This window comes from Oenanthe melanoleuca, chromosome 1A, assembly GCF_029582105.1.
Source record: "Oenanthe melanoleuca isolate GR-GAL-2019-014 chromosome 1A, OMel1.0, whole genome shotgun sequence".
NCBI classification, from domain to species: domain Eukaryota; kingdom Metazoa; phylum Chordata; class Aves; order Passeriformes; family Muscicapidae; genus Oenanthe; species Oenanthe melanoleuca.
This window is the reverse complement of record NC_079334.1, coordinates 47,378,467-47,395,072: the sequence shown is the minus strand read 5'-3', so window position 1 is coordinate 47,395,072 and position 16,606 is coordinate 47,378,467. Positions and strand designations below refer to the sequence as shown.

The 16,606-nt window shown below is 41.3% G+C and overlaps 1 protein-coding gene across 1 annotated transcript in view; it reads left to right on the top strand.

The window, feature by feature from the left end:
• The window catches only part of ANKRD26 (ankyrin repeat domain containing 26), a 48,791-nt gene extending 32,873 nt beyond the window's left edge, over positions 1-15,918 (top strand). Inside the window, exons 27-38 of the mRNA XM_056516327.1 lie at positions 1,016-1,168; positions 2,107-2,282; positions 2,482-2,575; positions 3,613-3,687; positions 4,822-4,953; positions 5,748-5,860; positions 6,272-6,413; positions 7,581-7,862; positions 8,547-8,782; positions 9,472-9,718; positions 14,119-14,164; positions 15,218-15,918. Coding sequence (XP_056372302.1) covers positions 1,016-1,168; positions 2,107-2,282; positions 2,482-2,575; positions 3,613-3,687; positions 4,822-4,953; positions 5,748-5,860; positions 6,272-6,413; positions 7,581-7,862; positions 8,547-8,782; positions 9,472-9,718; positions 14,119-14,164; positions 15,218-15,321 — 1,800 coding nt within the window. The 3' untranslated portion in view covers positions 15,322-15,918. The remainder of the gene's footprint in view (positions 1-1,015; positions 1,169-2,106; positions 2,283-2,481; positions 2,576-3,612; positions 3,688-4,821; positions 4,954-5,747; positions 5,861-6,271; positions 6,414-7,580; positions 7,863-8,546; positions 8,783-9,471; positions 9,719-14,118; positions 14,165-15,217) is intronic.
• Positions 15,919-16,606: the final 688 nt, after the last annotated feature.

Genomic DNA, 16,606 nt, shown 5'->3' with positions numbered 1-16,606 from the left:
GCTCTAAGGATGCCTGGAGAATGCATCATTATCTGTGTTCCTAGGAGTAGATAGGGTATTCTGTAATGATAGCATATTCTGGTAAATTCAGGTAGAGTAATGACTTAAAAATTGCCTTACCTATTTTGTTTAATCTCCCTTACTTTCTAGACAATAGGAACTAATAAAAGTCAATATTTAGACACACTGCTGTACGGTTTGCCTCCCTTAATGATTCAAATAGTGATTTTAAATTACACTTCCTTCTTCCTAACAAGTCTGGAATCTTGGAGTGAGATGAATACAGGCATGTGTGACATAACTGCTTTATTCTTTGTCGGTTACTGTAAGGTGTGTGTGGGGAGAGAACTCCAGCAATATTGTCAGTCATTTTAATCTGTGAATTGCTGTGTATTCTTCATACCAAAACAGCAGGTTCCCTCTGTACATTTATGTAACTGTATGAACTATCCAGATTTTAGGAAACCTAATATATCAGTATAAAGGCAGTTGTTACTCTAAAACATTAAGACAGCTGTAAGAAGATGTGATTCAACATATTCTTAAAGTATATCTAAAAAGAGCTTTTAGATATAGGTATTCATTTAATTATATTTGTAAAATGTAGGAATAGAACAAAGAATGATGTGATACCAAGTCCTGCCTTTGGTCAACAAAGTAGTATCTGCAGTCAGATTATGGCTCTTGCATCATAACAGATTTCTTTGGATTTTGTTAGAAAAATTCCCACAATTGCAGTGTGTGCTTATGCATAGTTTCAAGTAGAACAATATCTGAGTCTTTTTTATGTATTAGGAAACCACAATCCTCATGAACAGCTGCTGACAGTTTAGGGGTGCTCAGCTGAGAAGGATAGAGAGGTGATTGTGTATATGCGTGCCGGTGACAGACAATTTCACTTGAGTTCATTCCGAAGATAAGTCTAACTCCATAATCAAAAAATCAAATAAGTGAAAGTAAAGGCATTTTTTATGTTCTCACAACTTTATTCATGCTCATTTAATTGTTTCATTAGGGCATGATCAGACAGCTGCAGCAGGAGCTTGCTGATGCTCTGAAAAAGCAATCTATGTCAGAAGCTTCACTGGAAGTTACTACGCGCTACCGCAGTGACCTGGAGGAAGACAAGCTGCGCTTGCAAAAGGAATTGGAAAAGGCTAAAACCAAGGTACATAGTGTCTGTAATTGTATGAATAAATCTTAGAGTGGTTATTGAAAGTAGGTCCTAAAACCCCAGGAAAAAAATGCAACAGGATAGATTTAGTGATGTGGGAATCAATTGCATTGTTTTATGAACTTGGTGTCCATGTCTTTGATATGTGGACGTTATGTCCTTACGTGGACAAAATTTTATTTTCAAAAGTGCTTTTCACAATAAATTTGTGTCTGTATTTATGTCTTGTTGCCTTTTAGTCAAGTAAATTGTCTGATTTCTGAAGAGCAGTAAAGCACTGGACTGCTGTGTTTGGCTGTTTTTATGCTGTCCTGCTTTTCCCTTTGCCCCACCCTGACCTGTCATGAGGTAGCACATCAAATTCTGACTGTTTTTGTAACTTACTCTGCATTTTCACCCCTTATTTGGCACTGTTATAATTTTCCATTCTTAAGTGGTTTTCCTGCAAGGGAGGTAAAGTATTTCCGAGTTAGGGATCACCTTTCACAGTGTTTTTCCAAGGTATGGACATATAGAGGCCTTGGAGTTCTAAAAGGAAGATTTAAAATCTGATCCTTATGAGGGACTTCAGCAGTCACTACAGACAGATGAACTTCTTAATTCATGTTTTCACAATCAGCAAACAAGTGAATGCAAAGAGCATCCTAAGTCACCAAAAGGGTCAGAGCGGCAGTGTCAGTGTTTAGGAAAATCATGGATTGATGAATCCGTGAATTGCTCTCCATGGGAGAGGCTGCTGTAAAAGATGGCAAAGCAGCACAGCTTGTGTTCATTTACTAGTAGAAGCAAAGCTTTAAAAGTACTTGAGACAATTACAGTTTTTTGGGCAAAGGTAGGGCAGATACCAGCAGCACATGAATCCTTGGGCAGCTGCTGACTCCTCTGTATAAAAGCTCACCTGACAACTGTGCATTCTTTGTGTGATTTCACAGTTGCGGGAGGTGGAAGAAAAATATCTTCAGTCTGAGTGTTGTGTTCGTGACTTGAAGACTGCCTTGGATGATAAGGAAAGAGAAGCAACAGCTTCTGCCCAGAAACTGCAGGACCAGCTGTTGGCATCTTCTGAAACTAACACTACTATAAAACAACTGGAAGAACACGTGCAACAGTAAGAGAACACAGTGGGGCGAGGTATCTGTCACTTGCAGGGATTGGCTGGAAACCACAGCAGAGATTGGTAGTCTTGTTTCATCACAGCAAATAATTAAGATTTTGAAGGATGTTCTTGTATTTTGTTATTTTACAGTCATCTGTTGGAATCTGTGCTCTGGCAGATTTTTATAATAAGACCTGTATTTCTTTTAAAGCCTTGAAATTGAAAACACCAAATTGGAAGCCACCGTCCAGCAACAAAGCAACAGGATTGAAACCCTGCAGAGAGACCTGCAAGCTTCTGCTTCAGTAAGATACTCATAAATTTCCTTTTTGGTGACTTCTGAGCCTAGTTACCTATTTCTGTGGGGAAATGTTATGGTGAGGTTTTCCTGGAGAGCCAAGGGAAGCTCAGTTCCTGCATTTTTCTGAATGGAGGCTGCTCAGAAAGCAGTCTGCTCTACTTCCCAGCCATCCAGTTTTGAAAATCTTCCTGTGCTATAGCAAACACTCTAAAAGGTAAGGATTTGACAGGAATACACTGGTGTAGCTATTGTCTGCTTTAGACCCTTCATAACATCAGATGGCTGCTTTGGGGACTGGGATGTGTTTCATTTAAGGTATTCAAGTTAACTGAGTATATTGATGCCACAACCACGGGGTGTATTATGCCAGAGACCTGGCTGACCTCATCAGACTGAAACAAAATTACATGTCCCAGAGCTTTTGCTGTACAGAATTTCTTTTCCTTTGGCTACTTGCTGTCTGTCTGTTCTCATGAAACAGTGAAGAGGACTGCCTGTGTTATCTACAAAACTCAGTGTTAGCCTTGGAATTTACCACTGCTTCTACACAGTGGTTAATTTTAGCTCAGATAAGGACTACATCTGTGGCCTGAATTAAGAGATATTTTTTATTGTTGTTGTTTTTAATATTGTAGCCAGTGAACTAGGGTTCTTGTTATGACCGTAGTTGTCAATTACAGCTGAAGGTATTTATAAAATCACTGCATGTGATAATCAAATTTTGTGATGTACTTAGACTGTCAAGAGAAGTGGGAAGGCAGTCAAAAATCCTTCCACTTTGATAATAGGGCATGATTTCCAAGTTACCACGTGGTCTTTTCTCTCCCTCTCTCTCCCCCCAAGTGCACCAAATGACCGAGGTGATGATTGCTAACAATTTTACAGTGGCATCAGACTAAAGCTGTTTTGATTGTTGTTGCTGGGTGTAAATAGTGTAGGAATAAAGAGGTGAAGAGGTTGTGTAATACTTTTGTCAGTGAGGTGTAACTTCAGTCTAGAAAGTCATAGTGTGCCTTCTTGCTTCTTGTAATGTTTCTATAGGTTCATAACCGCCTGGAAGACTTGATAATGAACTTACAGACAGCACAGGCAGCTGCAGAAGACCACCACAAGCAGGTACATGACAGGCTTCTGTGAATGACTTTTAGTCTTTGAATTTTTTGTGTGTCGGTAATTGATGGAAAGATCATATGGGCTGTGTAAGCAGACAGCTGTTAAATGCCCATCTGGCTTTAGGGCAAGGCACCCTCAGGGGAAAAGGTTGTAAACTGCCTCATTTTTCTACTGCTGTGTTTTGTATATGTTGTGGTGCGGAAGATAGTTGTGTTCATCAGTGTGATTCATCTGATGAATTCTCTTCCCCATCCCACCTGCAGGGAGTGAGCAAGTGGCTGCTTATGCTTAGCTGCCTCTCAGCCATAGCAGATGACTGATTGAATGGGTGTTGTGGACAGCTTGGAGATCTGTGGATGAAAGCTGAGAGAGGAGACTGGACTTGACAGACCCATATTAGATTTTAAATTTTGTCTTGAGGCCATGTGAGGTTTTGTCGTCAGGCCCAGTGTTTTACTTCCTCTGTAAGGACTTGAGAAAGTCATACACCCTAAGGATTTTTTTTATCTGAGACTATGCTAAGTGTTTTGTCACTTTCTGTAGCCAGTAAACATCTCTTGTTTTTTCCTTTTTTCTTTTGTAATTTTCTATTTTTTTCCTTAAAAAATGCTACTTAATGCAACTAGTCAACTTCCAGTCTTTTTACTTGAACTGAATCAGCAAGTTCTGTTCAATTCAAATGCATCTATTTGGCAAATCTTTGTCCCTTTAGACAGAACCATCAATACCGTTGTCAATTTCAAAACATTTTCTTGCTCTCAGGAGATGTACAGCTGTTAAAGAAGCCATGAGGGTAGGGTATATTCTGTGGTGGGCTCTAGAAATGAATACATTAGAAAGTATGTCATGAGCTCTGGAGAACCTTTGGGAGAAGCTACAGGGTGATTTTGTGTGCATGTTTGTTATTCCCCAAAGTTCAACCTCATCTCACCATCCTTATAGCATTCATTCTTTTTGCCATCTTCAATTTCTCATCTTGGTTATGTTTCCCAAGCTGTGTTTTACATTCCACATTACCATTAATGATAGACGTTGAATGGGGAGAGGAGAGACTTTCCATTTAAGTTACAGCCTTCTGTTGCAATGTTTTCTTTATGATCACCTTAGTTTTTTCTTCTGCCATTGTTGCTTTTACAGGTGCAAAAGCAGAATATGGCTCTGACATCAAAGGACTTGCAGAGCATGTGGGAAGAGCAGTTTAAGTCAAGATCCAGCCTTGAAGAGCGTGTTGCTCAACTTGACAGGGAAAAGGCAGATCTCTTTGAACAGGTAAATCCAGAAAATTCTCCAGAGACCTAAGCCAGTACCTGAGAGAACTACACAAACCTTTTGGCTGAGTTCTTACATAAAGAGCATTTTTTTATTGGTTTATGGTTTCCATCCGTTGAGCACATGAAGCAGGGCTGCAGTTCCCCACTTCTTTCTTGGATTCCTTCTGCCCATCTTCTGACCCCTTTGTTTTCTGGGCAGGGTTGAAGTATTTAATTTTTCCAGTGCAGTGCATGGAGAACAGCAGTATGTTTTCTGGGTAGTGGATGCTTAAAAGCCTTGCAGAAAAACGTACTGAAAGAATTCTGGGGAAATGAACTAGTGCTTGGGAAACAAGAAATAACTGACAGTTTTGAAGGGGCAGTCTTTCCCTCCTCATCCATAGAGGAATAAAGGAAGTACAAAGCAGCTAGCACATAAATAAGTAGCCACAAAGAAGAGGTGGAAGGAAATAGTATATTGAAAAAATTCCCAGAGATCAAATTCCAAGATCAAATCCTCTTCCTGCTGATCGATAAAAACTTTAGATTTATTTGTATTCTTCCATGATGAGCATACCTACATAATCTTTGCTATGATTTGAGAACTCATGAAAGTAGTCCAGCATCTCTTCTACCTTTGTTTCAGTGGAGGCATCTATTTTTGTTCTTCAGTATTGGCCAGTTTACTGTGAAACCTTATGTGAAACTTGGCTAACAGATGGAGGTAGACTGCAGCTTCTCTGTGGAGAATGCTAGAGAACATAGTTGTTGTTCTTACATTTTGTGTGTCATGTGTCTTTCCTGTTTTGAAAGTGTGAGAGTGAAAAAAAGAAAGTGAAGAAACTGATAGAGTTAAAACGCCCGGTGGAACTCCGTCTGGACCAAGAAATGAGAAGAAACTTAGAATTGCAGAAAGACTTTAAGAGGTATGCCTTTTTGATTGGTGAAGAGATATCCCTGAACAGAAGTCCAGCTTTATTGAACTGTGATGTAAGAATAGGCATACATACATTGTGAGCCAACTGGAGTCTCATATTAGTTCCTGCAAGGTGTATCTGTGCATGAGCCTATACTTACTGAGAGGTGCAAGAGGAATTGTCAGTCCAAGTTGCCCTGCAGTTCTCTAGGGGTGGGGAAGGAAGTCTTCATCTTTTCAGCTGAAATTTGGATGCCCAGGTGATTTGTGGCACAGGAAGAGCAGGTCTTTTCTCAGCAGTTCCTGGTACTATCAAGTATGTTAAAGGTGAAGAAAGCTATGTCTTCACTCCTTACTTGAGAGCATATAGGAAAGGTTGCTTATTCCTGTGTTTCATTGTTTTCTAAACTGATCTGTATAGGTTGAAGAGACTTCTCAGTAGAGCTACAAAAAAAATAAGGGTGTATGAGGAGAGAGAAGTGGAGTCCCAGCTTAATTTGAAGGGAGAAATGAAGAGCAGATATTCTGAAATGGTCACTGAAGTTGATAGATTGAGAACAAAGGTGAGTTCTCTTAATTTGGGGTTTGTTTGATTGTAGTGTTACTTTTTTTTCAAACCTGTGTGAAGCTTTCTCTGCATTTCTTATCATGTTGATGATTTTCTTTCCTTGGCTGTATTTTAGATTTGATTGATCTCTCTCAGTGCTTTTTGTACCGTTAGAGAAACAGGTAACTGTAACTAATACTGATGTAGTTATCATTATGGGTGAAGATGCAATCCATAAGTGCAAAGCAGCATCTTCAATGGCACAGTAAGAGGCAGACTGTCCTGCAGAGGAAGGGCAAGCCAAGAGTGGCAGCAAGGCTGGCAGGGTCCATGACCTCATGGGCTAGGGAGCTGTCTCACAGGCAGTCACCAAGAACAGAACAGGTCTTGTGACAGCAAGCAGGGTCAGCCAAGAGTGCAGATCCTCAGGCCGGGCAGTTCTGCCATCCTACCAGCACATCATGTGCAAGGGTGAGGGTCAGGGCTGAGAGCAGTGGGCCTCAGCTCAGGCCTGGCTGCAGTGTGAGGCTGTGGCAGCATCACCCAAGTCTGACAGATGGGTTCCTTCTCTGGAAAAGAGGAGTGTAATTCAAGAACAAACCTTGAGCCCTGTCTCAAGTTCAACCAGAGGCAGTTGGGACTTTCCTTTCCTGAAAAGTTGTTGCTGCGCAGGGTACGATGAGGAGAGATGACATAGGAGAAGTGCTGTAACTTACTGCTCACAGGTAGGTGTTTCAGTCCATCTTGGCATGGGGACCCAGAAGTATTGTTGCCAGAGATGTTTTTGAGGTTGCTCTGGTTGTTCAGTAGTAGCATGTAAACTTTATATATTTCTCCACCCATTACTCAGATTCGTTGCTAGAGAAGCAGCATTTCACTCAGCTTTAGAAGGCATCATTGTAGAATCAGTTACTGCCTTTGCAGTGACTCTTTCTTAGTCCAGAAGCTAATAGCATTTTTGCATTAAGAACTGTGAAAGGATTCCTCAGGTTCCCATCCTATCACAAATGATGTGAAGGTTGATCTTGTTGGAAAAGAAGAGCCCAGTTACATTTAAGTTTCTCATTGAATGTACACATGATAAATACAGTCTCCATGGACAACCTCTGTAGTGATTTTAACAGAATTCACTGCTTTTAGATGCCTTTGAGGTTGGTTGGTTTTTTTTTTCCCCCCTGTACAGGTTGCTGAACTTTCCCAGCAGCTGGACATGGAGTCTAAAAAAAGCATGCAGCTAGAAGCACAAAACCGGGACCTGCGAGAAGAGCTGTCTGCCCTGCAAGGGAACTGTGAAAAACTGGAGAAGAGCAAATGCCAGCTGAAAGAAGAGATGGCAAAACTCCAGCGTCACTTGGAGACTAACATGGTGGATCACAGCCAAATAGAACAGTATAAAAGAGAGGTTGATGAACGAGCAGGCCAAGAAATAAGACAAAAACTACAAGAAGTCAATCTGTTTTTGCAAGTGAGTGACTTTGACGTGTCTGTAGGTACTCTGTAGTCTTTGGTTGTGGCCATCATTTTTTAGTGTTTTGCTTTGGGTGCCTCATTCTGTGTGTTAGTGCTGCACTTGTATCTGTGCTAAAGGGCAGTGTTAGAAGGGTATATGGTTGGGCAGGAGTGCTCTTACTCTGTTTGATGTGCTAGCAGCTCTCTGAATCAAAATCTTGCCAAAGGTAGGTTTCCATTTTGCAGTGCTTGAGGCTGTCTCTGCTGCTGTGCTTCCCACTGTTTGTACTTGAAGAGGTTTTGAATCTTCCAGCTGTCAACAGCCAGACCTACAGGTCCGGTTTTGTCCTTGTACTCAGAAAGTAAGTGACTGAAGTTGCACCTTTGGGGATCAGGAGGAGAGGAGGCATCCTGCTAAGGTCTTTGAGGAATCCTGCCCTGTTCTCCATGCCCTGTCCTACAGAGATAGTGCCCTTTCATTAGTAGCTTTGAATAGTAGTACTGATTTGGGCTTCATCCTGAGTGAAAAGAATTACTTACAGTAGCAGCTCAGGGTTCTGCCTTGATTGCTGATGGTAGTGAGGAGGCACAGCTACCTCTCTGAGCCAAGCTGGGCCCTTGAACTTGGGTACATAAAATTGACAGGTGGGGAGAGTTCTCTTTTTCCTTGTGGTGGTTGAAGGTGCACTGTCTCTTTCAGGCACAGGCAGCCTCCCAGGACAGACTAGAACACATCAGAGCAAGTCATCATGCTTCTCTGAGAAACCAGCTAAAAGACAGAATTAGAGATCTTGAATGTGAATTGGACAAGATAAAAAACACTCAACAAGACAGTACTTTTCCAAAAGAATGTGCACAGGCAGAAGTGGAAAAGTACAAGGAGCTGTATCTGGAGGAAGTGAAAACTAGACGATGCCTAGCAAAGAAACTGGAAAGGTAAGTCTGTGCGTTTTTTTGGACTGGTAATAAGAACCTCCTTTTTCCTCACACATATTTCTTGATAATTCCTGTTCTGCACCTAGCCAGCATTGAAAACCTATGATGGTGTGTTCGTGGGAAAAGTACTGTAAGAGCCTTCCTGTTCGGCAAGCCTTCATTTCTCTTCAGTGTTTCAGCAGGAGCACAACTGATCATGGCATTAACAGGATATTTGTAAAGTTGATGGTGTTTTTGGCAGGTTTTTTTGCCAGTCTCTGTAATCTCATCCTCTGTACAACAGAAAAAATGTATTTCATGTCTTTTATTGCTTGAATAAGGGTAGGCTTCTCAGAACAGATTTCTGTTCTGTGAAGGAAAAATAGAAATCTTTTTCAGCTTCTGTTTAAGCAGTGGCTCTGAGCTTTGAGCTTCCCTTGGGAAGGGGACCAGCCCTTGTTATGCTGGTGCCTTCCAGAAGAAGCTATGTAAACACATGGCTTTCACAGAAGGCTTTGAAGCCCTCATGCTGAGCAGTCCTAAGTGTTGATGACGCTGCTCCTTGCACCTGGTGTGACGTCTTAGAAACAGGCCCTCCAAAAAGCTCAGGTCAAATGATGTGCTATTTTTGGAGGCTCTTCATCTCAGAAGTCAAATTGGGAAAGTGTTACTACCAAAGGTAACTGTTTGTGTGCTTTGGAATGTTTCAGAGCTAACGAGAGACTTGAGGAAGCCAATGCTAAGCTCCTCCGGGAGCGGCATAAAAACAAATCGTTAATCACGAGCAGCATTGTCAGTGGAGGTCTGGCTGCAACTCCAGTTCTCTATTCCACTGCACTGGGGCATCTTGGCAGCCATTTGGGGCTCAACAGAAGTCTCAGTCTAGGAGAAAGCTTCCTCAGCCCAACTGAGAACACATTATCCACAAGAAACAGGGTTGCAGCCTTTGTGGCCAAGGTAAGCATTTTGAAATACCATTCTCGACTCCTGCTGGAGAGTGGCAGTATGCAAGGTTGTCCTTTTTAGCCCGAAGTTAAAATCCATTTATTGGTCCGTATTGTCTAATGGGCCAAAGCAACTGCTAATCCTTAAAACAGTACACAGCTGTACAATGTAAGGCTGAAGACTTTTGGTCATCAGGGTTGTAAAAATTTTCAAGGGGGTCAAAGACCATAAAGTATTTAAGTCAAAGCAGTGAACTGTGTCATGACATTCTTTTCACAAGAGAAACTGACAAGGAGTACTGTGGCATAGGGAGTTCCCAGCTGAGCTCAACATGGAATTCCAATGTATGATTTTGTTAACTTGTTTAAAATGGCTAACATCACGTTGAATGACAAATCCAGTCAGACTTCTGAGACACTTTTCTTCTTCTTCCTTGATCTTCAGTCCAGCAGTTTCTTCATTAAACTTGCTTTAGTATGTTAATACCAACAAAAGAATGCTTCAAAAATAGGATGATAAGAATGGATGGCATAACTTTGCTCTTACACTTCAGTGCAGAACACAAAGGAAGGAAAATTCAGGGACCCACTGCGAAAGGGAAAAAAAGAGGAGACCAGGAGGAGTCAGGAGCACAGAACAAGAGAGAGAAAGGAAGAACCAAGAGATGGGAGCAAGATACTAAGAAAAAGGCAAAAGAGGAAACCATTCCTCTTCTAGGCAAAAGAGCTGCCCTAGTTTAAAATGAAAGGCTTAACAGTTGTGCCTTTTTTGAAGAAGAGCAAGGAAAACAGTGAATGGAAAGAAAGTGGAAGTACCCAATGCTTCGTAAAACTCAATTACAGCCACAGTTTTCAGGCAGTGCTTTTCATTTTCATTTTCCAGAAGACATTGGAACTCCCTGAGAATCTCCAAGTTTTGTCAGTATCAAGATAGACACCTTCAGGGGTTTGCTGCCTTCCCTTAAGTAGAGAAATTTAATTACAGAAGTTTTATGTTTCTCCAGGCTATTTCGTGGCTCATTCTTTTATACAGCTGCTAATAAATACAGATGTAAAGTTCAAACTGCTATATAGACCTCTTCAGTGTTTTGTGAAAAATGCTTCCAAATCCACTTGTGGAAAATGTCTGAGCTGATTCTAAGTCTGCATTAGATCTAAGAATGGTGATACTGTTCCCTCTCAGTGTCCTGACTTCAACAGCATCCAGAACATGTGTGTCTCACAACTCTGAGCATTCTCTCAACGAAGTTGTTGAACAATTATGTATGACATTTTCCCAGTCTTCAATTACTGATGTCCAGAGGGGATTTGCTTCTTAATTTGGGGGCTTTCTTCTGTACAAACATTTTTCCTTCCCAGTGCAGTTTGTTGGTAGGACCTAGTCCACTGAAGTTCTCTCTGCTCTTGATCATAACTTGTGGAGACTTTTAGTTTGTTGTCACTAGAGGAGCTGAGGATAATTCACTCTCCTAGTATACACAGTTTGTCTTCTTAGGATTCCGTTTGAACTCTAATAATGTATCAAACTCTGAAGTTTTCTTCCTTGAATAAGGGTGAGTCAACTGCTATATCCACAGAAAACTTCTTACCAATTCAGCCAGGTTCTCTTAATATGGGACTTTCAGCATGCCAGATTTCTCTAAATCAAAGGAGAAGTCTGGTGTCTAGGACTAAGATTTCCTGCTGTGAATTTATCCCCCCTTATACTAAATTGAGCTGCACATTCTATTGTGATAAGTCTTCCTGAAATTACCACTTAGGGAGCAGCTGAGACTGACATGGCACCACCTGTAGCCTCAAGTACCTCAATGTTCAGTGTGTTCAGGAAAGTCTTAAAACCTGGTCTTCCTTCTCCAAGTCATAAACAGGAAGTACTGTTAGTGTCTGTGTACCAGAATTTGAAAGATGGGTCTTCAGTGTATAGCCCAAGGCAGGGGATGTCTGTCTGCTGCAAGTATTGCAAGAAGATTTTGGGACTCGTGCCACTTGTTATATTTCCAAACTGTCATGCTTCAATCCTAACTACTGTGCCAAAGGCTGGTGCAAGTGAATGTGGGTGTCTTGTTGTGGGAAAGAATAGCGAACTCTGCTAGCTGCAACCAGTGTGAATCAGTGGATTTATGAAACCAGTTTACCTACAGAATGTGACAAGGGGAATTTCAGCTCCCTACACTCTCTCTCAACTTCTGTTCATTTTCTATTTCATTTTCCATCTGCCCGCTTGTATTTTAGTGGTCTTTCTATTGTGAGCTTTTTGCCTTGTCTCATGTACAGGTAGGCCATGTTCTTGTGTCTCACTGAAGACCTTTGAACTTCAGGCTCTTTTTCTGTCTTCTTAAGCTCCTTAATCAAAATTCTTCTCTCTCTTCTCTGCAGCCAGAGATGTGACAAGGTTTGTAGTCTGTACTGTTTAACCTTGAGTGCTACTGGAAATGTTTTGTCTTTTTATGCTGCTCGGATTTGATACAAACTTACTGATGCATTCCCATTGGCCTAAAGCTGGAAATGCTTGGGAGTTGCTGCTTTCTCTGAGTGAAAGAGTGACGTGCTGCTGAGTAGTTCTATGCTTTATGTCTTTGTGAAGTTATGGCTTCTGTGGTAGTTCAGCTTCTGTAAGATGGCACCGTATGTATGGATTTAATCTCTTCTCATGGAACTTAATTATACTAGAGGAGAAGTCTCTTTGCTGCCCTTGCTTGTTCTGACAGTCAGAAAGTTCTGGGTATCAACAGCAGTTGTGTGTGCAGTAGCAGTACTGCTCTGAAGTTCAGTTCCTATCATCTCATGGAGACTTAGAGGGTCTAGCTCACTCTGTGCACATGAAGCTCCGTGGATAAGCAGTACGTCAACATCGCTTCCTGGAACAGAACTCCTGAGATGGTGACTGCTGCAAGTGACCCAGGATGTTACTGCCTGAAGAGCTAAGCAGTGAGAGGTACCTGCTCAGGGCACAGACACCAGCTTGAGGAACAGTGGAATTCACTAAAATTCTGCAGTAAAAGTGCAGAGAATTCTGGAAGGATATGCTAAGCTAGTCAAAGCATATAATCATTAGAAATGAAAAGCAATGCACTTAATGATTATTACGAAAGAATGCCTGTAGTGATAAAGAAAGATACATCATCAGTTACCCCAATACTTTGCCATCATCCCAGTCTGAGACACCTCAGCTCTGGGGGGAAGGTGTCACAGTGAAGGATTGGAGAATCAAGGTTCTGGGAATTCCTGTGGTGCATCCACCTTGCAGGCCACCAGGCTCTCCCAACTTTGCTGTGACACTAGCCCTAACTAGTTGTTAATTAAACAAGTTTAACTAGTTGTTAGTTAAACAAACAAGCTGGCATAATGTGACACTTCATCTTCCTTGGCTTTCTTCCAGAGCCTGGCTCAAGGAGGAACCAAGGGAGTTGTCTTTGATCCTATAGCCCTGGTTAGGCCAGATGTGGCCTCATCCAGTTTCTAAATTCGGAAAGGTAAATACATGTTCTGCCAATAAATGCACACGTAACAATGCTTTGTTCACGAGCAAATATATATAGGTAACATCTGGTTGGAAATTTCATCTGTAGGTCAGCTTTGGCTCTGGGCCTTTTGTTCAGGACTTGGTACTTCAGGCCTTCTCCAGAGGGGGCAGGAGGACAGTGGAGACTGTCAGAGTCCTCGAAGGTGTCTTTTCATGCAAAGGCCTTTTCATGCCTTTTCAGAGAAATCCATGTCTTGGCTTTATTTCCACCTATTTCTCTTTCTCAGGCAGGGATGAGAATCACAAAAAAGGTTACTGGAATAAATAAGAGGCAAACAAGACCTTTTTCTTCTCTTGATTCATCAGCACCTTGCAGAGGGCCGTGTGGACCTTCTGGTTATTGTGAAAGCTTCTTAAATCAGGGAAAGTGCTTTCTTGCAACAGCTCAACTACTGCAGCTTTGCTCAGGATTAGTGCTGCTTTAGGTCATATTTTGGTCTAGGCCTTAGATTTCCTGCTTCCATCCACTACCCATGTGTCATTTCATGTTCTAGGGGGATCCCTTTCCCCAGGATTTTACTGCTGCTTGTCCATGCTTGAAAAATACTTGAGGCTTGTGGGCAGTTGTTCTTCTGGCACCACTGAGAAGAGTTTGGCTCCATCTCTGTTACTCCACCCTCCTGGTAGTTAATACACACAGCAGACAAGTTCACCTGAGCTTTGTCTACTCCAGGAAAAAAACAGGCACAGCTCTCTCAGCCTTTCCACACAGCTCACGTGGTCCAAGGCCTTTGGCATCTTCTTGCCCATCACAGGCCATCATCTCCATTTGCCATGATACTTTTGGGTTTTATCATGTTGTTTCTGGGGTGTAAGAATATTTTACGAGTTCTAGCAGTTACATTTGAGTCATATTATGTCTTAACTGTATATTTTTTGTGTAATTCTAGGTACGTCAGGAACTGGATGAAAAAATCACTAAGGAACTGAAAGAAGGTAATGTGTCATTACATTAGGAGTGTTTTTAAGGAAAAAGGTGACTTTCTGTCTTGACAGCTTTCAAGCCATTATTTTCAACTTCTCTGCTAAGCACAGAGATGTTTTTCTGCTAGCTGTCCAGTTTAGACTTGAATTTGAGAAGTTCCTGCTTCCCAAAATACTGCATAGAATGTTATGCACTTACCTAGAAAAAAACAAAAAGAAAATTCATCCACTGTCTCAAACAGAAACACTTGGTTGAAGATAAAGTTGCCCCTCACTAGAGTTAATTTCCAGCAAAAACATCAAAGAAGCCCCCAGATTTTTATAGATCTTTATAGATTTCAGCCATCCCTTCCTTTCCTGTACATGGATTGCATTCAGTACTAAACCATACCATACATGTTCTCTGCTGTTAGATCTTGATTTTTCTTGCTATGTTTCATGGCTTGTCTTTGTAGCCTAGGTGTTGGCAGTCTTGTTTTGAATAAGTAAGAAGTACTTGATCAGGGAAAAAAGACAACATTCCTTCAGGAAAAGATTGTTCAGTAGTGTTTAGGCAAACGTTCAGTGCTTGCAACATGGGGCATAAAACACCCTCTGCAATTTGAGGCCAGGCGTCCAAAGAGGAAATCCACCTGCTTCAGGGTAGCTGGTCCTCCAGAGTCTCTGCTTTGCAGGGACTGCAGCTATGTAGTTGTAGTGTTCCAATAAAGAACAGCTTTGAATGTTTAAGGAAAGCAAAGACTTGAGGCTGAAGAGCTCTGCAGGAGCTATGTTAATGGCACTGTTAAGGGCCACTGGAGTCATGGTGGAGTCCCAGATGTTCACTGTGTAGCCTCCAGAACATCTGTCATTAGTTTTACAAATGCTGTTGACTGATAAGCAAATGTGCAGAAAATGTGTTTCTTCCTTTTTGCCCAGCTCTTCCCTTGTTAGTTGTCCTTGGGAATTTTGAAGTCTCATTCCAGTTTGCAAACTTCTGTGTCGTGTAAAATGTTCTTTTAGTACCTTAATTTGCCCTGTCTGCTGTAAAAGTAACATAAGGACTGTTGTCTCTTTTCCCATCAGCCACTGCTGATCTTGAAACTGGATGTGCTGGATCTTCAAAAAACCTTCATGTGGACCAGGATCACCTTTGCAGAGCAATACATGATTTGAATGAAATGCTGTAGAAAGACTGTGGACATTTTTTGCTTTTATAGAGCATCTGTAGTTTTCTTTCTCCCCACCTTGGATGTGAAAACTTGTTTATTTTATTCTGAATAAACTCTAAGTCTGTTAAATGGATGTCAAGCACAGTGCACTCATCTGTTGGGTTTTTTCTGCCTAGCTAGCTTCTTTTGCGCTCACATTAAGAACCACGTCCATTTTTTCTGACCAGGAGATTGACTGGTCTGGATTCTTGAGCTTGATTAAACTGTCAAATGTTTCCTTTTACAGTAGCTGCATTATGTTGTTCCACTCATGTTCTGTGTTTTTACAAAAGCATTCCCTTTGTTCTGTTTAATCCTTTCGCTCAATGTGGTTTTAAGTTCTCCAGTGTTACTTCAGTGCTTAGGACATCATTTGATGTGCTTTGAGCCCAGTGCTTCAGCCCTGATGCAGTGACTAATTTCTGCTAATTAACTTATAGTGATGTTCAAGCTGGAGAAAAGAGCACTTTACATTGTTGTCACTTTATGCAACATAGGTTTAAAATTACTGAGTGTATAGTAGTGCCAAGACTTGTTTTATGGTCTTTTTGGTATTTTTATTTTGTATCACAGAATGAGTGAGCTTGGAAGGGACCCCTGAAGGCTATTTGTTCTAGCCCTCCTGCTCCAGGACCACACTTAGGTAGTTTCCCAGATCTGTATTGGTTTTTTAATTACTTAAAAATGGAAACTCCAAAGCCTCCATGGGCAACCTGGCCTCATGATCAGTCACTGTCAGAATACACTTGAGTATAATGAGGGATATTCAAACTCAGTACCTCTATGGTATTGGTTTCTGTATTAAAAATTGCTACAGCTTCAGACTTTGGCAGCTCTTGCTTAAACACTTGTGGTACACCTGAAAACTTCCAGTGGGAAGGGGAAAAAAGGAATATTAATATTACCAACTTACCTCAGTACTCTCTAGAACTTTTGTGATTGGATACCCAGCCTTTGTTGCTGCTAGCAGCTGAAGATGGTGTCTGTAGCCCAGATGTGGTGAAAAATAGATAGCAACCATATAAGTAGTTTTACTTATTTCAGGGAGTTACCAGTTTTTAATTAAGATATGAGTTGTAATTTCCCATCTGCAAAAGTCACCAGCAGAGTATAGAAGAAAGTCCCAGTTTTGGAAAAGTAAGAATGATTGTACTGAGATGAATCAAGACTGAAAGACTTTTAGAGTTTTGCCCACTATTTCAAGGACTTGAGTTGACAGGTAGTAAGAAAAACATTAAATGCTGCTGTGACACTTTCTTTTTAT